Genomic DNA, 20,735 nt, shown 5'->3' on the forward strand with positions numbered 1-20,735 from the left:
CACGCTCCCTATGTTTTGAGAAATGGTAAGGAAAAAGCAGGACCTAACAAGATGGGGGTTACGTGAACAGCCATTCTACCCACATCACACACGCCTATTATCGCCCTCAGTCTTCAATCTCATCACATCCTCATGGTGAATTTAGTTGGATCCTGAGTCCTGCCCAAGTCAAAATAACAAGTGTATTGATATGTCTATCTGGCACTCCTGTTTCATCAAATGCACTTACAAATCAGGAAAGCAGTCTTGGCTACCTGATGGCTGCAGACCATCTGGTTAGGTGGCATAGTGCCCACTGACAAGGTCAACTCCTTTCTATCCTGACCATTCTAGCTTGTACTGCAGAGTCAACTTTTGTTCACAGCCAATTTGAGAAGTCTTCCAAATCACCATTAGCTCCTCAATTATCCACTTCCCTAATTTAGTTCCCAACTTGGTGACAGGGCTTTTTCCTCCAAGAATTGTTGTGACCTTCTAATTTCCCTTAACAACAATGAAAATGTTCTGGGAGTTCAGAGAGGGGCAGTGTCCGCTTCTTACATTCCTTTTCTGTGGAGAGGGGAACAGCAGTGAAATGGAACCAATGACCAGCATCCACGATCTCCGGGGTATGCTCAATGGTCTCAGTGGATACTTTGACTGCTTTAAAAGTCAGCAGTCATGGACTATGACGCACATTTAAGTGAGAATTCCTTTGCCTTTAGAAGACATCTTTGTATGGACAGTATACAGGGAAATGAGAGAGGAAGTCACATTGTGCTTCTTGCTGTCCCAGTTTTTTGTTCGAATTTGCTCGATAATTCCTTTACACATCCTGGGAGTAATGCTCTGATGATGTAAAGCAATATTAGCAGTGTATACAAATGATGCATGGAGAGAGAGAGAGAGAGAGAGAGAGAGAGAGAGAGAGAGAGAGAGAGAGAGAGAGTGGCTACATTGTGACACAGCTCAAGGGATCAAGTCTGAGGCAAGGACTGGCATAAACCTATACAGGATGGATACTGATATCAAATATTTAATCTTCCTAGGTAACTCTAGCTTTGTGGGCACTCAAAGGCAAGTTCATTAAAACTGGAAACAAAACACATTCCAAAGCAAAGACGTTAGAGGATTATCTGAAAACACATCTCTATCTCTGCTTCCCTTTTCTATGTGGAGAGAAAAAATGAAGAAATAGAGGTGAGTAGAATGAAACTCTCAACCTTGAAGATGCTGTTGAAAAGTACCTTTTCTACGAGATCTCCCTGAACTATTGTAATCTGCAGCCATCTTTCCATTCCTTGAATACCTTTGCATTTTAGATATCCCCACACTGAGTTGCATTATTAAATATATCCTTTTTCCACAATTAGCTACAAGGACCTTGAGGACAAGAATGCTGTGTCTATCTCCCCATTACTTCTTACAGTAACTTCACATAGCAGATGCTCAAAATATTTGATTGCTTGGATAAATAACCCCCAAATCATAAATTTGATTTGGTGATTCTCTCCATATTACTGTTTTATGCCTTGCAAGGTGCAGTTCTTAAATACAAGATAGGGGAGCTGTGGATTGGGAAAGAGGAGCCCTCTGGGGAAGACACAATGAGCGTTAAAATTGATCAAGCTGAGGGAAAAATGTCCCCACAGGTAGGAGTGAAATAAACTGGATTATTGAGAGCTTGCCTTAACCTTCAGGAGTGTTTGCAAACGTCATCGACTAACCAAGAGCCTGGAACGTGTTTTCCCGACCGCTAAGGTAGCTGGTCGTCTAAATCTCTGGCGCCCATCGAAGCAGGGCACTCTCCAGCTCCTAGAGCGCTTTGGCCTGGCTTCCCGGTCTTGGACACCGGTGCCCTGTGCCCACGGGCCCTTTCCGGGCGGCTTCCGACGGCGCTGCCGCGCGTCCTCTTCGCCTCCAGGGGGCGCCGTGCGGAGCCGCCGCCGCCCGCGCCCGCTCGGCAGCTCGCTTCTTCCGGTGACGTCATCCCGGAAGAGGCCGCTGCGGCCGGAGCCGGCGCCCCTGACGCGGACAGTGCGAGCAGAGCGAGGGCACCCCTCGGCCGGGCCCTGCGGTGGCTGTGGGCCGCGGGCCGGCGCAGAGGACGGCGCATGAGTGCGGGGCCCTGCTGGTGTCTGCTCGGGCGCCGACCTGGTCGGCCAGCCGTTCCTAGGGCGCTTGTAAGTGCTGGGGGACCTGACGGCCCCTGCACGGCCCTCTCAGAGGCATCCTTTCCCAAGCTGTGCAGCGAAGGCGTCAGTGTTTCTCAAAACATCGCCGGAGGCGTCTGGTTTGGGGGAGATGCTGGCGGCAGTGAAAACGTAAACAGCTGCCCCAGCTTTGCAGTGCCCTTTTGAGGGCCTGGTCTGATTCCCTGTACAGCATCCCGATTTCCATCCCCCTCCGGGACACAGCCAAACGTCCCCTCGCCCAACTCGGAAGCTCCTCCATTGCCCTCGAAGGAGGACAGTTATCTGGGGGAGGCCACCTGGTCCTTTTAGTCATGATGGCAGAGACTGTGCCCCCAAGCCAGGGGTCCCCGGACTGGTCCAACAATAGCGTCAGTAACCCGTGGAGTGGCCGGAAGCTGATGGCTTTGGGGGCTGTGCTTGGCTGGCTTCTGATCATCCACCTTCTAGTCAACGTGTGGCTTCTGTGGCTTCTGTCTGCATTACTAGTGGCGCTGGGAGGATGGCTGGGCTCAAACGCCATTGTGGGCAGTACAGGTCGACTGCACCTGGAACGTTTCATCCCGATAGCCATCAGTGCTCCAAGCCCCGAGGCAGAGAGGCAGCTGGAACAGGAGATCAGTCGTACCATCCAGATGATTATGCGGGACTTTGTGTCATCCTGGTATCGCTTAGTGAGCCAGGAGCCAGCCTTTGAAGAAGAGATGGAGGCTGCCATGAAGGGGTTGGCCCAGGAACTCCGAAAAAGAATGGGCATGGTGGACAGGCAAGCTCTTGCCCAGAGGATCCTGACGCTTTGTGGTTGTCACCTGCAGAGCTATATCCAGGCAAAGGCAGCCACTGCAGGGAAACCTCATAGTTCCCTTGAGCCCTCTGAGCTCTGGGAAGCTTACTGCCAGACAACTCCCCCACATCCTGCTATGCAGAGTCCCAGCACTGAGGTCACCTATTCTCGGGGCATTGTGGATGTGTTGCTTCAAGGACTAGTCCCTAAGCCGCATTTGGAAACCCGCACTGGACGCCATATAGTAGTTGAACTCATTACTTGCAATGTAATCTTACCACTGATCAGCAAACTATCTGATCCTGACTTGATCCACCTTGTCCTGGTAGGCATCTTTTCCAAGACCAGAAATGATCCGGCCAGAAAGACGGAACTAACCTGCCCAGCCAGTGCCCTGGAAAAGACCACAGTACCCACAACTCTGCCACTGATTACTGAAGTAGAGAGTCTGCCAGAGGGAAGAGCGCCTTTCCCAGCACCAACCCCAGCACTCTTGAACTGTAGTGAAGCAGACGGACCATCAGACTCCACCCCAGAGGTGGAAGAAGGCCATGAAGCTACAGAGGGAGATTTGGGTGACATTCCAGAAGAAAGAAAAGCGGGAAGCAGTGCAACTAATTTTCTGCAGCCAGATACTCGAGGGCCCCTGTTCTTATGTGAAGACTCGGAGCTGGAATCTCCTCTCTCAGAACTGGGCAAAGAAACCATCATGCTCATGACGCCAGGCAGCTTCCTCTCTGACCAGCTCAGAGATGCCCTGTGTGCCCTAAGGGGAACCCAGGCTCTGGAGCCTAAAGATAGTGAGGGATTGGAAGGAATTGAAGGAGCAGACGCTGAAGAGGATCCAAGGACAGACACAGAGTCAAACCTGCTGGCCTCCATGCTGAAGACCTGCCCCCAGATCCAGATTGACACAGCCGACCAGACAGTAGAGCAAGGAAATGTCACTGCGCTTACAGCTTTGCCACAGGGGTCAGAAGTCACCTCCCCCCCACGACCCTCCTGCTTAGAGAAGGATTTCACAAATGACGAGAGCTCCCGCAATACTAGTTTGCCAAAGGTTCTGCTTTCCACCTCTCCACCCAACTCTCTTGGCTCAGCCACCTTCAGCTTTGAGTCCCTCAGCAGTCCAGATGCCCCAGTTGTCATCCAGAACCTTCGAATCACTGGCACAATTACTACCCGAGAGCATAGTGGCACTGGATTCCACCCGTACACACTCTACACCGTGAAGGTAACATGCTGTGCTCAATGGGCTGGGAGTGGGTTCAGATGGTAGGGAGACAGTGAAGCTGATCGTCTCAGGGAGAAACGCTCCTACAACCTCACAATTGTTAGGATGTTGATGTTCGGAGTTCTCAGAGGTTCCCAATCCTGGCTGCACATCAACATCACTTGCAGCTTTTTAAATATAGAGATTCTGACAGGGTCTGAAATACTCTGAATGAGATTTTAAGGATGGGTCTCAGAATATATATATATATCTTCCAGGTGATTTGAATACATCCTTCCATAAGCCAGTAAGCCAGTTGTAGGGAATTCCTGCTCTCGGCTAACCAGGCTTCTTCTATTTGAATCAATTTCATATCATCTCTTCCAGGTAGTTTCCAACTCTTTGTTCAAATACCTTCAGAAATGAAGAAGGTATTACCTTCTGGGACAGGAGTCGGCAAACTTTTGAGTCAGAAGAGCCATCCTGTCCCTCACAACAATTTAAGAGTGATTCAAGAGCCATAACTATATTGTTTGAAGCAAACGAAATCACCATTGTCTGCATGGTAGCCTTTAGAGATTTTATAAATGGAACTATGATAGTTTTATTTTCATTTTCAGTTTTACTTCAGTGTACTGAAAGAGTAGCAAATGGCTCATGAGCTGCAGTTTGCTGACCTTTGTTCTAGGAGATGCATAGATAAATAATTTACTGCCCTAAAACAAAGTTAAAAAGATTAGTATTTTTTAAAAGATGAAGAAATTATCAAGGAAGAATTTTAGAGAATGAATTTCTGGGAAAGATGTTATCAATTAGAGTCTATTTGCCTTCTCCTTGGCTGTTTCTTGTCAGAGGGCAATCATCCCTGTCTCTAAGCCTTAGTGCTGCACTCCCTATTAAATATTAATCCATGAAAGGGGGGATCTTTTCCTTAATCTGCTTAATACAGCTGGATGATGAAAAGTAATTTCACATTATCAAAGAAGAATGGAATTCATTGCAAACACACACTCTCCTTGTTCAATTTGACAGTAGAGATGCTGGAGTTTCCAGTCTCGGCTCAGGACTGGCTTAACGTTGACATTTGCTTGGCATTTTTCGTCTTCATTCGGGGTCTTCGCATGACAGGTGCCTTTCTCACATGTCTTCGCCTTCGATTCAAGACATATTCCACCTCTGAAACCAAACAAGTTTTCCTTCATTAACAGCAAAACATTAAGCCGATGGATAGAATTTCACAGTCGTTCTCTCATTTTTTAAAAATTTATTTTGTTGTTGCTGATTTTTGGCACCTGTTCCTATTATTTCTAAGTTATCATTAGAAAAGAGCCAGGTGAAAAAAATTGTACCCAAAACAACCGCCAAAGCAGCTCATTGTGTGTAATTTGAGAGACTCGGTTTAGAGTTTTATATGACTATATCAGTAACATATTGATAGCACTGTACTTGTTGCAAGTATGACTGTTGGCAGTGTTTGTGATGGAAGTCAACATAACCATGGTGAATGAAGCCCCTCAACAGCATAATATTCCACAGAAAGCATCCAAATCCCAGCTGTTGAGACCCCATCCTGAATTCCACTGGTATTTCTAACCTCAGGTCTTTCGTGTTCTGTAGTCTTAGAGACTGCTTTGTGCACATCCTTTCTCTCTGGATCTAAAAATAGCTTAAAACATCAATCGCAAGTCCAGCTAATGAGGTAATTTTTTTCATCAGTTGCCCATAGTATTACACCACAACCAAACAGCTGTAACGTACTTGTAATAAGAATGATCACGTGAGTAGTTCTACAGGTTTTATTATATCTTTGAACTCCTTATCAAAATGTTTTCCTCTGTGTTGACTTGTAGCTTTCTTGTTCCGGGTATTCACCCTCCTCTTCAGGGACATGTAGTAGAATCATCTTTCCCCACATTGTAGCCCTTCAAGTATATGACTGCAGGACCCTTTCACTTCTTACAGTATCTTAAATTCTTATGGTCATACAGATGACAGAAATAATTATAAGTTTAGCTCCAAAGAATAGCAATTAGGAAGATTCATCTGCCTAAAGGAAAACAAAACCACATGCCCCTTTAATGTTTCCCAGCGAAACAAGCAATTTTTGTTCATCTGTTGTTTTAGGATTATTTGTTCTCCCTTCAACTAGTAGAGATTATGACTAGTTCAGGGTAATAGCAAATGGTTATCCTTGTACAATGCCCAGCTCTATAACTTGGTGGTGAAAGAGACGCTAACAGTTTGATAGATGCCATGCCTTCTGTTTTAAACTGTATCTTTAGGATTTGGCATAGAGTTGTATTATTTTTTTATAGGAAACTACCTGGCTTTGGAGTACAAGTAGGAAGGGAAAGCAGTGAAACTTTCTGGACCATGTGCGAAGGGGTTTCAAAATGGAAAAGTGGAATTCATAGATCATGGAATTTTTCCACAAAAACTTTTCAAGCCCCCTTGCGTATTAGAAAGTGCCTCTCATTCCTTAATTCAGCCACTGCTAGAGCTTCAGACACTCAATCCAGCCTAAGGCAGCAATCGTACACCACAGCTTCCAGAACAGAATGGGAACTTCTCCCCTTCTCCTACCCTTTCTTTCCTCATACTCTGTGGCCATTGAGCAAGTGGTCGTGAAAGCCTGAGGAGAAAATTGCCTAAGCCTGTCCAATTCAATGAACAAACTCAGTAACAAACTCTCTCATTCATTCAACAGTATGAGACATCTCTTGATGGTGAGAACCCCAGTGGTCTAAACCAGCTGGCCTACCACACTGTGAATCGCCGGTACCGGGAGTTCTTGAATCTGCAGACCCGACTGGAGGAGAAGCCAGATCTACGAAAGTTCATCAAAAGTTAGGAATTTCCCCAACCCTGGGTTGCCTGCTTTCTTTCCACAACTGGCCACCCTAGCCTAAGGACTTGGGGGAAGATTGCTTTGTGGGAAAGGATGGAGGAGGGAAAATACATCAGTGAGGGTACACTGCTCCCTTGTTTGCTTCAAGAGTTTGAGGCATAGCTCTGGGCAGTAGTAATCACATGTTATTTTTTGAAGCAATCCTTTGCTTAAGAAAGACACTTCCACATTTCCACCTGTACCCATGAGGTATTGTGAAGCGTCAAAAGAACTTTTCCAGATGCATACATTGTGATCTCTCATAAATACTAAAATCTTCTCTAGCAATCTATGCCACGTTCACAGCCAGGCTTCTTATTCTTCTTTTTTTTCTAATGTTGAGTACCTCTGGGGTATAGGAAGAATAAGAAAATGTGATAAATCTAAACTCTAGAAATAAGCCAGAAACTGGCCGCTTTATTTATTTATTTTGATGCGGAAGATTAAATGAAGGCGCCCGTGTAGTACAGGGAATTGTTAGTTTGCTTCTGACAAGGTGAGTGGGTGAAACCCAGCAGCTGTTCCACAGGAGAAAGCCGAGCCTGCGTGATGCTTTACCGACTTCTCATCGCAGACACTTGAGGGAGCAGTTCTACTCTGGCCACTGTGAGTTGCGATCACCTCAACGGCAGTGGAGGGTTTGAGGACACACGGGAGGGTGCTCCAAACGCTTATAGGGAAATGGAGTTAAGTAATAGTGCCATTTCCCCATGTTTTCTTAAGCCTCTTAGTATTCTGGATTTCTGATCTGTATTTTACTTCTTAATGGTAATAATTAATATTAAACCAAGCTAAAACATATATGCCAGGTTCCCTCCTAAGCCTTTTCTATATTATATTAGTTCATTTATTCCTCACTGAACAGTTTGTGGCAGTGTCAATCATTACTCCTAGTTCACAGAAAAGGAATTAAGTCAATCAAACACGATGTATCATACCAAACAGTCTCAGTAAATGTTATGACTAAGCTTTTCTTTTTTCCTTTTTTTTTAAAAAAGATGTGAAGGGTCCTAAAAAGCTCTTTCCGGATCTTCCCTTTGGAAACATGGATAGCGACCGAGTAGAAGCACGCAAGAGCCTCCTAGAATCATTCTTAAAGGTCAGCATCCTTCTATGGGGCTCTGCTGTCCGTCTACACACAACCAGACTGCCAAGCCAGAGGGAAAGGGTCCGCACGTCAAGTGCTGCTTTAACGTCTACTTGTATCTTACTTTTGCAGCAACTCTGTGCTATACCTGAGATTGCCAACAGTGAGGAGATGCAGGAGTTCCTCGCGCTCAATACAGACGCCCGCATTGCCTTTGTCAAGAAGCCTTTCATGGTCTCCAGAATAGACAAGGTACCAACAAGACTAGTATCCTCAGCCTGTAGTTGTATCGATGAAGTTAAAGTGATTTCAGCAGAATGGAAGCAATACTCGTGTCCGTTCCAGAATAAAGGAGATGAGGGTTTGAAGAGGCAACACAGAGGACTCAACAGAATCTGGGCTAGAATTTTCAAGACCTGTTCTTGAGTACTGGCAGAATGCTCAATGTTAGCGAGCAACTGTTAGGAAATAACACCTTGATACTATATGTGTACACATGTCCTGAGAATCCATGACAGTCTAGTGGAGACATGCAAGGTTAAATTTGCACCCCAGTAGAGAGATAGGGACAGAAAAGTCTCTTCTGGAAGTGAAGATCCCTCTCACAATTGGTCACCCAAGAAAGAGAGTCCAAGAACAAGACACTAAGAATGTTTTAGATCGATGTGCTGATGCTCTGCTAGAATAGAGATGTGTGGTGGACCTTCTCTAACAGGATGTCTCAGAACCTTTGGAGGTAGTAGGAAAAGGACATTTGTATTACACATTGGAGAGCCTAATAGTAATCACAACTGTCTATTAGAGTATTCAGCACCTGCCCATTCTTCACAAGTATTAAGGACTGACCTGTGAACACGTAATTGGGGGCTTGACCTACCCTAGAGGCCTGGTCTTTCGCCATCAGACTGTTTTTGTTCCCCAAAATCAATCACATTTAAAAGGAACATGCATTGAACTGCTGTGTTTTGACATGCTGTAAATTGCATAGAGGATACTTCAAGGAAAGTTTAGAGAGAGAAATATTGCCTTCAGAAGTATATAGGCCCTCATGGAGGATATGTTGAGAAACAAGAAGTTCACATTTTGATATTTTTATTTATTAAAGATTTGTATTCTTTCTAGCCATATTGTTTTACTTATCATCCTGTGCTGCTAGACTATATTGCTTCTTTGAGTAACCATCATTCTACTGTCTTCATATGCACTGTGTTCATTTAAAAACAAAATAACACTCTTTTATAAAAGAAAAATAGAAAAATGATAAGTATTTCTCCAGCCTAGCAAATTATATCCATCCACTTCATTTATCTCATTATTCCACTTGACTTTTCTTCCATGGCAATATTTGTCTTACTCTGTGAGGAAGAAGATTATTATGGCTACAGTAAAAAGAGACTAGTTACCACTAAGCCATTAGCTGGTACATTGGACTGTTCTGGTGACTAAGACAGTGCTAGATAGGTTGGGTATTGAAGTCTCCGGATGCATAAAGCACTATGCAGCAACTGGTTTTTTCAGCTGTTTCTGTCTGGCAGTGGCTTTACTGACCCTGCACCTCTGGCCTCTGCAGATGGTGGTGAGTGCTATCATGGATACCTTGAAGACGGCATTTCCTCGCTCTGAGCCGCAGAGCCCCACAGAAGAACTAAGTGAGGCTGAGACAGAAAGCAAGCCTCAAACAGAAGTTAAGAAGGCTAACAAGTGAGAAGCCCTTCAGTTGTCCAAGGAATAGTCCCTAAATCTTAGGCTGATTCCCCAGTCTTCAATCAAAGTCGTTTCCCACTGTCAAGCCCTAGAGGAGGAGGTGGATCATTCGTACCAGTCTTTGTGCAAAACCAGACTGGTTGCTCCGTACCCACCCAGAGGAGCCTGAGATGCTGCATACACAGCAAGCACACCTGCGTTTTTTTCTCTTGCCTGTGGAAACCAAATAACCAGAGGGTTCTTACTAGATGGAAAACCTAGAATATGAATATTCCCTCTGACCTATTTTCCTAGGAAACTGGGATGTTTCTTCCCCCGCTAAGAACTGCAGCTTGTCAATGATCTCTCTTTGCCATCATTTCTGGAAATCTTGGGTCAAAGGTTTCACATGTTAGCAAATAAACAGCAAAGGCTAGAACTGGGACCTGAAGAACCTATTTTCAAAGCTAGTTGATGGCGATTACTCTCTCCTACACTAGGGCCCTACATATTTATTGTCAACATATGGAAGGGCCTTACAATTGCCCTTAACTGTGAACTTCCTCAACATCTAGACCAGAGGTTCGCAGCCTTCCTAATGCCGTGACCCTTTAATACAGTTCCTCATGTTGTGGTGACCCCCAACCATAACATTATTTTCATCACTACTTCATAATTGTAATTTTGCTACTGTTGTGAATTAGGCAACCCCTGTGAAAGGGTTGTTCAACCCCAAAGGGGTCACGACCCACAGGCTGAGAACCGCGGATCTAGACAGTTCTAAAGAGAAAGAGAAGCATGTATTTGTGTGTCTGTCTATATCTCTGCGTTCATGTTTCTTGGACCAGCAATAACAATAACCAGCAGCCTGTAGTATTTCCATGTAGGCTTATTTTTGAAAATTGATCAAGTTGCCTATCTTTATGATTTTCCTCTCCTTTAAATATTGAAGTTATTACTTAATCCGTCTCTGGCTTCTTGGGACACACAAGAGGAATAATGGAATTGGGAGAAAAGCAAGGGGACAAAGAAAAGTAAACCTTTGGTCTTTGCCACTTGTCTATTTATAAATTATAAATGAGTCGGTGCCACTTCTTTAGCCTCCCTTGTTCTTTCAAATACGCGTTGTGCAGACAGGGAGAACTGCACAAGTTTGGGTGTCCCAGTTTTAATATATTAATGCTTATCAGTCCTTTATACAGGAGTCAAGACCATGAAGTACATTCCATCTCTGATCTTTGTTTCTGCAATAGGTCCAGATTGAGGCTTTCATCCAGTAAAATTGCACCCACCTTGAATGTCACGGAAGTACATGAAAAGGTCCTCTATTGTCTCCGTGAAGGCAATGTGGTAAGAACCAAAGCCTGAAGAGCTTCTGCGGTTCCTCATTTAGATGTTGGTCCTGCAGTTGTAGCCCCGTGAGATGTTCTCTGTAGTCAGAAATGACTTTGGTACCAGCATCTAGATTTCTAATGTTTATGCTTTAGGGTAAATAGATATGTATGTATGTGTGTGTGTGTGTGTGTGTGTGTGTGTGTGTGTGTGTGTGTTTAGCAATCTGGTAAATAGGGTGTGTGTGTGTGTTTAGCAATCTGGTGTGTGTGTGTGTGTGTGTGTGTGTGTTTAGCAATCTGGTAGAATTCCTACTAGTAGTTTGGGGTTGATAGTCTGGTCTCTCAAGAGCAGGGCATTGGGATAACAGATACTAGATGAAAGAGAAAGCCAGTTCCAGGTGTGAATAACTCACTGCCATTGACTTGATTCCTACTCATAGCGACCCTATAGAACAGGGTAGAACTGCCCGATTGAATTTCTAAAGCTGTAACTCTTTGCAGGATCAGAAAGCCTCATTTTTATTCTGCAGAGTGGCTAGTGGTTTTGAACTGCTGACCTTGAGGTCAGCAGACTAGTGCATAACCTACTATACCACCAGGTGAAAATAACCAGGAAGTGTTTGCTCCAAATGATAGTCCAAAGGCAAACGTATTTTACTTGCAACTCAGATAAAGAATAAAAGCTACCCTAGGTGATCACAGGATCTGTAATTTTGAAAAGAACTTGTCACTGAAGACTCCATAGTTTTATACCCATAGTTTGAAAGAGGAGATCAGAGGAAGGAGCCTAGGAGGCTGCGTTTGCTTTCGTCCTTTTTATGGTTCATTGTGTGACGTGAGATTGGCTATTTCTTCAGGACTCGGAGATCCTATCCCTGTCTGGAATGGAGTCCTTTCTTGATAAACAGAGCAAATTATTAGAAATGCAGCCCGAGGAAGCCCCAGAAAAAGCTCCTAGAGGATGTGTGGATGGTGGCTTATCAGACAGACCTGGGCCAGCCCATGACCTCAGCAACAGTGACCCAGGTAAGCGGCAAAGCTCAGCTCCCATGGAGAAGAGACGCGGGTGCCATTTCAGTTGTGTTCAGCACAGCAAGCCCTATGTTGACAGCAGGGTTTGCAATAGCATGTTGGGTGCTGAGATACAAAAGTGAGTCTTAGGAGGAGGAGGGAGCACGGGCGAGGGAAGTTATCATTCAGTAAGATCGATCCATGCCGGTAATATGTTTACCTCGTGTCGCTTACTTTTGGTATTCTCTGGCACATCTGAGGACTGTTTTCTTTGGTGTCTGTGATACAACAGCCCTGGTTGGCTTTGTACGTCTCTGGTAGTCCCTTGCCGGTCTACGGTGCTGACTTCGAAGAAGCCTGCCAGAGCTTCGCTTTGGCTCTCTCTTTTTTTAATCCTTTTATTGGGGGTTCGTACAACTCTCACCACAATCCATCCATCCATCCATCCATTGTGTCAAGCACAGTTGTACATTTGTTGCCATCATCATTCTCAAAACATTTTCTTTCTACCTGAGCCCTTGGTATCAGTGCCTCGTTTTTTCCCCTCCCTTGGCTTTCTCTTATAAGCGCTTCCTGGGTCATCTTTTCCATGCACTTGCTTTATTCAGCACATGAACTGATGAAATCTGTATAGATTCTGCCAGCTACTAGAAATCTTCATTTGGATATATGAGGTGGCTTCAAAAAAATTCATGGGAAAATTCTATTTTTCCATGAACTTTGGAAACCTCTTCGTACATCTCTAGTCACTAAATGCCACGTGTCCAAAGGGGAATGGATCTATTTTCCTGAATTCCTTCATTCTTCTTGACTGGCTGTCGCAGTAGCTGATATCCTCTAGTTACCCACGGTAGAGCAAGGAGGTTGCTGCTCTTCTCTTACAAGCGTCTCAGACAGGGCAGGGTAGGTACTTCCCCGGAAACTTCCAATGTGTTATTGTACGGAGGGGAAATTGGGGGTCCTGAGTGTGTTTCCTGAACTAAAAATGATGAGAAGAAAGTTTGTTAATTTACCATGGGGGAAAATCACCTGATTGCTCCTCTCTAGATTTCAATGTAGCTGCATGGCAAATAGGGTGTATAATAACCCCTTTACTGCACTGGCTAGGTACATGAAGTAGCATGACAGTGTCAGGAAGTACAAGATTGTAAATAAGGTGGGATGGGAAAAGTCAAATAATTCTAAATCAAATCCACTCTGGAAGCTTTGGACTTCATATCTTCAAAGGAATAGTTTGTGCCTTCTGCCCACCCTTGATGGTTTCAAAAGTCTAAAATGTTCCTATGATAGAATAGTTACCATTTTCTTCCAGAGGACTGCCATGACTAATTGTCACCACATGGTGGCAGCTGTAGGCAAATGCTAACCAACCAGAAAAAAAAAAAAAACAACTCAACTGCTATTGATTCAATTCTGACCTGTAAGTGGAGTAGAGACTTACTAATCGGGCGACTAACCACACAGGCAGAAGTTTGAGCCCACCAGCTACTCCGTGGAAGAAAAAGGACAACTTCTGCTCCCATCAAGATTCATAGCCTCAGAAACGCACAGGGCAGTTACGTTCTAGCCATACAGTCAACATGAGTCAAGCCAGTGCTAGACCTAAGAAAATATGAGGGGCTTGTTCTAAAAATTTCATAGAAAAGAATTCCATTATCTCTTAAGTCTGCTGTTCCATGAATATTTTGAAGCCCCTTCATAATAGAATTGAGGAGACTGACTTAAGGCTTAGGATGCTGTTATTTCTGAAGAAACTGCGTATCCCATCTTGGCGCAAATAACGACCCCAAAGCAGCCATCAGATAGCTGCCTTCTCCTTAAGACACAGTATAGAAAAAAAAGATCAGTATTAGGTAGTTGAAAAGGTGAGGAATATTTAGTTCTACTACATCCATCCACACCTCAAGTCATTCGTGTTCTAAAGAACTCTTAAGGGAGGAAAGTTGGACAGGGCTGGCACAGGGAGTACCCATTGGTCTTAGGCTACCAAAATTATTATTGATGGTTCATTTTACTATTTATCAGTAATAGCAGCAGATAACTGAGGATTTATTCTAGAACAGTGGGTCTCAACCTGTGGGTAACTGCCCCTTTGGGGATCAAACGACCCTTTCACAGGGGTCGCACGATTCATAAAGTAGCAAAATTACAGTTATGAAGTAGCAACGAAAATAATTTTATGGTTGGGGGGTCACCCCAACACGAACTGTATGAAAGGGTCGCGGCATCAGGAAAGTTGAGAACCATTGTTCTAGAACATTATGTCCTCTCGTGGAAGTTTCCCAGGAAGCAAGGTGCTGACGGGGGATCCATGGACACGGAGAGAACAGACGGTCCTACCCATAGAAGGAGCACATCTGTCCAGAGAGCGCAGCTGAGTGTGGGCATGAGCTCACTGTGGCCTTTTCCATCCTCAACAGGAAAAGGTCATTAATTGTCATGGCATGTACCAGAGGTGCCGTGTTCTTCCCAGAGCCGCGTGTTATCTTCACATCACCCTGCACTCTCTTGAATCTTTCAGTTCTGGGTAATGGAGGAATGTTCAGAGCAAGCTTTTGCCAGAGAACAAAGTCCGACTATTTCCCCAAATCTGCTCCCCACATTTCTATGAAGCGTTGTAGTTGTGGGTGGAATGTAAGGGTGGAAGAGACTTCGTTTTGCCAATTCCAGTTAGTCACCAGTAAGAACTCATTTGGAACAATTTGTGGTCTGCATCCTGGAGAAATAAAGAAGAAACTAGTTAGGAAAAAATAATTATATGCAAAATATTTGTAAAAACATAAAATAAAAATACCAGAATATCTGGTACATGAGGCAAAGCAATACTGCGCCCAGCACTGACTTTTATAGAGATCAAGAAAGACGTTTCTCTTGATCTGAGCGCTGAGGGGCTACAAAAGTACAAGATGTCCATTATGAAGCAGCAAAAGTCCTAGTGGCACACAGTGTGACTGAAGTTCATTTCACAAGTGTAGCGCTCCTCTGTGCCTTTTGATGCCCTTTGAACCCTTTCTCTTCAGGGAAAGAGACGGAGTTAGCTGATACAGCCCTGAATCTGCTCCTCCTGCTGCTCATGGAACAGTGGAGATGGCTGTGTACCGAAAACATGCAGAAAGTTCTTCATCTCATCTTTGGAACCCTGATTGAGAGGTAAGACTGCTGAGTTCTCCTTCACATTAGAGTCTCAAGTTAGTCAGGAACCACATATCTACCAAAATCTGCACTAGAAAGCTCAGTGTAGAGTCCAGGGAACCAGGGACCAGGAGGGAAGATAACCTCTCTGACACAGGAGAGTTCCAGACATCTATTAATCCTCTCCTTGGTTTGAATGTGGGCAGTTCTGTAAGACATAACCTTTCAAATAAAACATTGCCGGTGATCTTAAAGCCCTTTAGGTGAACTTCTTCTCATCCAGTATCAATTTGCCACCCATAGCTGTGCCCCCGAGCCCCTTTCCCCACCACCTTTCACCTCGGATAGTTACTTCTCTTAGCTAACACTCTATAGTCATAGTAACAATAAACTGGGGGGAAGGGAAGAAGACAAGTCAGTGCTAATAAAACTAATAAAAGAAAGATAACTTTCTATGATAGATCTAACATAGAGATATATTTTCTATAAATATTAACAAGTGATCAAGGGCTTAACTAACACCGGATGGTAAAGGATACATACACGGATACTTGGATTTTTATTATTGAGGCTTCATGATCCCCAAAGTACTTGCATTTCCTGAGAGCTCTCTAAATAGATGGAGTCTTAGCTGCCGCCTGCCTGACCATGGACCATATATATGCAAGCTTCACTTGACTAAAGAAGGCTGGGAAAATCTTTGCACCAGACATGCTTCAGCTTGGGAACGACTTTGATTTCTCTTGTATGTGACATCGAGACAGATTCCCAAATAAGACGTTAAATCCTGACCTGGTCCACTAGCATGTATGTGACTCAGGTTCACACTCAAATAATCATGCCGTTGCATAGTCAATAAAACAAATAAACATGTTTCTCATATTCTCTGCTGTCAGCACGGATGTCTCTCGTGCCACGTTGTCTTCCGAATCCAGCTTGACTTTCAGGCAGCTCTCTGTCCATGTACTGCTGCGACCATTTTTTAATTATCTTCAGCAAAATTTTACATGCCTGTGATAGTTATGATCTGGTTAGATAATTTCCACATTATTTGAGTCACTTTTCTTTGAAATGGGTATAAATATGGATCTGTTCCCAGTAGCTGTCTTCTAAATTCCTTGGCTTAGATGATTGCGTGTTCCCGTACTTCATCAGCTTCTTAAAACATTTCCAGTCGGAGTCCTGAGCATGCTCTTTGCTAATGCCTTCAGTGCAGCATAGACTTCTTCCTTCAGTGTCCCTGCTCCGTGAGCACAGGCTAGCTCTTCGAATGGTTGAATAGCAACCATTCCTTTTGATACAGTGTCTCCGTGTTCCTCTGCCATGTAATGTTTCTGGCACCGTTCAATATTTTGCCCTTGGAGTCTTTCAGTATTGCAACTCAAGGCTTATTTTTTTTCTTTCTTTCTTCCATTCTTTCAGATTGAGATATGCCGAATGTGTTCTTCCTTTTTGGTTTCTAACTCCATGTGCTTCAGCTACTCCTAAGATCAAGGGCAAGTGTCAGAGTCTCTTCTGACATCTACTTTGGTCTTTTCTTTCTTTCTTGTCTTTTTGATGATCTGTTGCTTTCTTCCTGCTTGATGTTCTTGGCGGCATTCCATAACTCACTAGGTCTGGGTCATTAGTGTTCAGTGCATCGAATCTGCCTGAGAGGTTTTCTAAATTCCAGTGGGATATACTGGAAGTTGTATTTTGACTTTTGTGGACTTACTTGAACTTTCTGCGATCCCTCTTTCTCTAGACCTTTAAAGGCTCATCCTTCTGTTTCCACTTGAATGCCCTGTCTCTACTCATTTTTTCCTACATCTGTCCCTAATTTTCCCTTTCCGCCTTCTTACTCTGCTGCTGTGCATCTTTCAAGAACTGAACGACGAGAGTCCTTTGTTTGTGACACCTTTGATGGCACCCTCTACCATGTTCCTCTTTGATACGCCTAAGGTTTTTCTGAGTGTCCTATAACGTGTGGGACAGCTCCTGCCTCCCAATAATCATGAATTGCCCTCCCAAAATGTCAGTGGGGCTGAAGTTGAGAAACCCTGTCTAGACGATAACATTTTTAAGAGTCAGAGTTGCCTTATATTCCCAGCAACTTATACTAGGCCTGGAGCAGAATAGATGTTCATTAAATATTTCATAAGGGAATAAACATGCCATTTCTTAATAGCTTTACATTTGGAAATATAATATTCTCATGTTTTATTTATTCACATCTGAATATTGCTACCTAGGTCTTCATTTCTCCCTTTCTCTGCCTGGCTTCCCTTGGCTGATCATCTAAGCCCTTTCACAAATGGGAAGACCCTGAAACTACCTCATTGTAATTACTTGTCTTCTGCTCTTCAGAGTTATTGACGTGATGAATTTGTTTGAGGACATAAGAAATTATTCAGAAGGAGGAGAATGGTATAGATGAGTCTGGAAAAATGGGAGCAGATATTGAGGTAATATATAAAAGAAATAGAAATTTAAAAACAGAATATTTAATGTCTAGGCCATTAGAAGATTAAAAAGGAGAAACATTTAATTCCCCCAATACAGAAATGTACATCCTGTAGATGCTTGGAACTCTAAGGCAGGGAATTTTAATACAAGGGAATTGCAGGCTGTGAGAATTCTAACCAAGTTACATTACCTCAGTGGATAGGATTAGAAATTTAGTGATTAGGGAGGAGCCAAGAATTACATTGCGGGATGGGATTTTCAGAAGGGATTCTCTAGGGTGCTGATAAAAGTGCACTGGTTCTCTGGTCTTCATTAGGTTGTTTTATAGCATTCATCTCACTTTGTTTTAAAATACACAGTTCGAGCTGTGCATGCAGCCAGGCCTATCTTTACTCATTTACATATATTTAAATGAATGAAAAAATAAATACATTAAAATCCACACACACATGTGTGTTTCTGTAATTAAGGACTTCTTGGTGGTGAACAGAACAAGGTCCCTATTTCATGTATTTCACAGTTTAATTGAGGTAAGTACTGACATGCAGGGCCTTACTAGTGATCATATAGCTATGACATACTACTCTTACGTTGTATTTAACCTCCCAGAACCTTGATTTCCTCATCTGTAAAACAGGAATGGCAGTACTCTGTATCTTACTAGGTCTTACTATTTTCTCTTCGTAAAAGGAAAGAATAAAAGGTACTTTCTGGTTTTCAGCCTCTAGCAGGTGGCCCTACATAAAAAGGGCCAGCTTTATGTCTTCAGGATGCTTTAGTCCATACCCATCTCCTCCAGCCCGCTGCCAGCCTCCCTATTCTTTGAGCTCCACAGAATAGGCTATCCAAATAATAACGGGCTTGTAAACCTTTATAGTTGCCAATGGACTCATTTGTTAAACCAACCAGAACATTTCTGTCTCTTCCATCAGGACATGGGAAACCTGGTGTCTTTCCAGCAGAGACAAGGACAGGTGAAGTCCATGGTCAGTAGTTGTTTCCAGGTTACTGCTGGTCTCGGTTACGTGGGTGGGAAGAGAAGTTGGAATCAAAATGCTGCTGTTCCTAATGGGAAGAGTTGAAACCAGCCTTTTGCTCCTCATCCTTCCATCGCCACTCCCTGACAGGCACTGGAACCGTGCCTCTAGTTGGCAGGGTAGATAGCTGCCTGGTAAATGAGAACCAGCAAAGCTCATGTGTAGCCCAGGCAGGGAAAGAAATCAGGGAACGGACTTAGAGCTGAATTTCCATTGGCTTTCTTTTCTTTTCCTTCCAATTATTAAAAAATTTCCCATGGAGAACTATTTCAATTTAGTAGGAGAAATTCTGAATGTATTTGGTGAGTTCAAATGAATCAGAATAAACCCAATGTGAATATTGTTTAAGGACAGGATTTTGCAGCCAGTTGCCATTTTGAAAACTCTTCATAATTGGTGTCTATAGTCCGTCCTTATGGATATCCTAAGTGAGACTATTTTGCAGTTGTTCTAGTGTCTCATATTCCCACCTGACAGAAAGTTCTTACTTATGTCTGTGCTGACATTATCCTTCAGCCCAGTTTGTTTTATCTGCTGTGGAAATAGGAACACAGCTGGTTGGTACTCTCCTGACCCTAAGCCTCCAGACTAAAATAAAAGAAAGAATCTCATCCTTCCATGTTTAAGGCCTTTCATCTTTCCCTAGGAATCCTTACTCCCTTTTAGTGATATTCTTAGCCTTCTCAAATATCATGATCGTTGGTTCACAGTGTTCCTGAATAGGAAGTCATGGGGGAAAAGAATTAGAATTTCTTCTCCAGAGGTTCCAAGGATGTGATACCTGTGGCCCTTGGCCTCCTAGCAGCGAGTCCCCATGCGCCTGGTAAATGGGGAAAAGATCGGGCTTATTTCAGGATGGAGAGAGTAGAAGGAGGTGACCTTATCAGCTCACTATGTCCTGTGACCAGGTCCCCAAGTACAACTCCTTTATGATGACTCTCCAGAAAATGTTACTGAGAGTTTACTTTATGCAGTCACAGTGCCCAAACATCTCAACATCTTGCAGCATTTAATCCTCTCCAGTGCCCCAGGAAAGGGGTAATTAGAAGCCTCTTCCAAAGATGAGCCTCCAGAAGTGCCCACTCTCACATACAACATGCCTCAGAGCACCGCGGCATCGGAAAGCTCATTTTATTTGCTCTCTCTATAGCGCGTGCTTTATTTTTACAAAGAGATTTTGGAGTGCTACACAGTTTTAACGGATCAAGCTGCACCTCCACCCACCTCCCTGCCATGTGAGGGATGAAATGAGGTCTCAGCCTAGTTCCCAGTTGAACGCCCTGAGACTCTCCCCCGTGACTGGTGCCCAGGAGGTAGCATGTTGCTTCTTTCTCTGAATCCTTAGGCATCTGAGACCTATAGCCCTACCCTTTTGCCGGATGTTGGAATAGATTCTGTGCTGGCTTAGAGCCACGGGTGGCTACCACGGCCTCTCTTATTATCCTGAACGCATTGCCCCACCTGTGGCCTCTAGTTGTCTTGAGCCCATTGCCGTTAGTTTGGGCCTCAGGAATGGTGCTGCTACCCAGCTCTAGAAAGTCTCCTGTAAACATGCTCTCGGTTTCTAACCTCCAACAGTATCCTCTGTAGTCAGGCTCATTTCTTCTGCTTCCAGATTCGTTTGCTCTCTTTGCGCTCTTAAAGGACCTATATACATCACTGCTGTGGACTCCAGGGAAGCCTGCCAAACCGTAAGCTCTCCCTCTAGTCTGCAAAAAAAAAAGAGTAGATACAACCTCATGACCTCTCTTTTTAAGCCAAGGTTGGAGGAGTTCTGATCGGAGCCAGACTCCATAAATCTCCCTTGATTGTTGATGCTGTGCAGGGAGTTGGGGGAGGGGGTGCTGCGGAGAAGTTAGATGCCCAAAAAAGGTATTGTTAAGTCAAAGGGAAGCCTTGCACGCATGCGTGCTTGACCTCCTAAGCCGGCTTCTGTGCTGGGAACATCCAA

General features: G+C 44.0%; 1 protein-coding gene across 1 annotated transcript in view; it reads left to right on the plus strand.

Annotated features, from left to right (window-relative positions):
- The first annotated feature begins 1,982 nt into the window (after positions 1-1,982).
- SNX19 (sorting nexin 19) overlaps positions 1,983-20,735 on the plus strand; it is a 43,396-nt gene continuing 24,643 nt past the window's right edge. The window contains exons 1-8 of the mRNA XM_075564071.1: positions 1,983-4,189; positions 6,876-7,014; positions 8,054-8,154; positions 8,275-8,394; positions 9,713-9,843; positions 11,079-11,175; positions 12,017-12,185; positions 15,191-15,320. Of these exons, the coding sequence (XP_075420186.1) occupies positions 2,486-4,189; positions 6,876-7,014; positions 8,054-8,154; positions 8,275-8,394; positions 9,713-9,843; positions 11,079-11,175; positions 12,017-12,185; positions 15,191-15,320 (2,591 nt within the window). The 5' untranslated portion in view covers positions 1,983-2,485. The remainder of the gene's footprint in view (positions 4,190-6,875; positions 7,015-8,053; positions 8,155-8,274; positions 8,395-9,712; positions 9,844-11,078; positions 11,176-12,016; positions 12,186-15,190; positions 15,321-20,735) is intronic.

This window comes from Tenrec ecaudatus, chromosome 12, assembly GCF_050624435.1.
Source record: "Tenrec ecaudatus isolate mTenEca1 chromosome 12, mTenEca1.hap1, whole genome shotgun sequence".
In the NCBI taxonomy this organism is placed as follows: domain Eukaryota; kingdom Metazoa; phylum Chordata; class Mammalia; order Afrosoricida; family Tenrecidae; genus Tenrec; species Tenrec ecaudatus.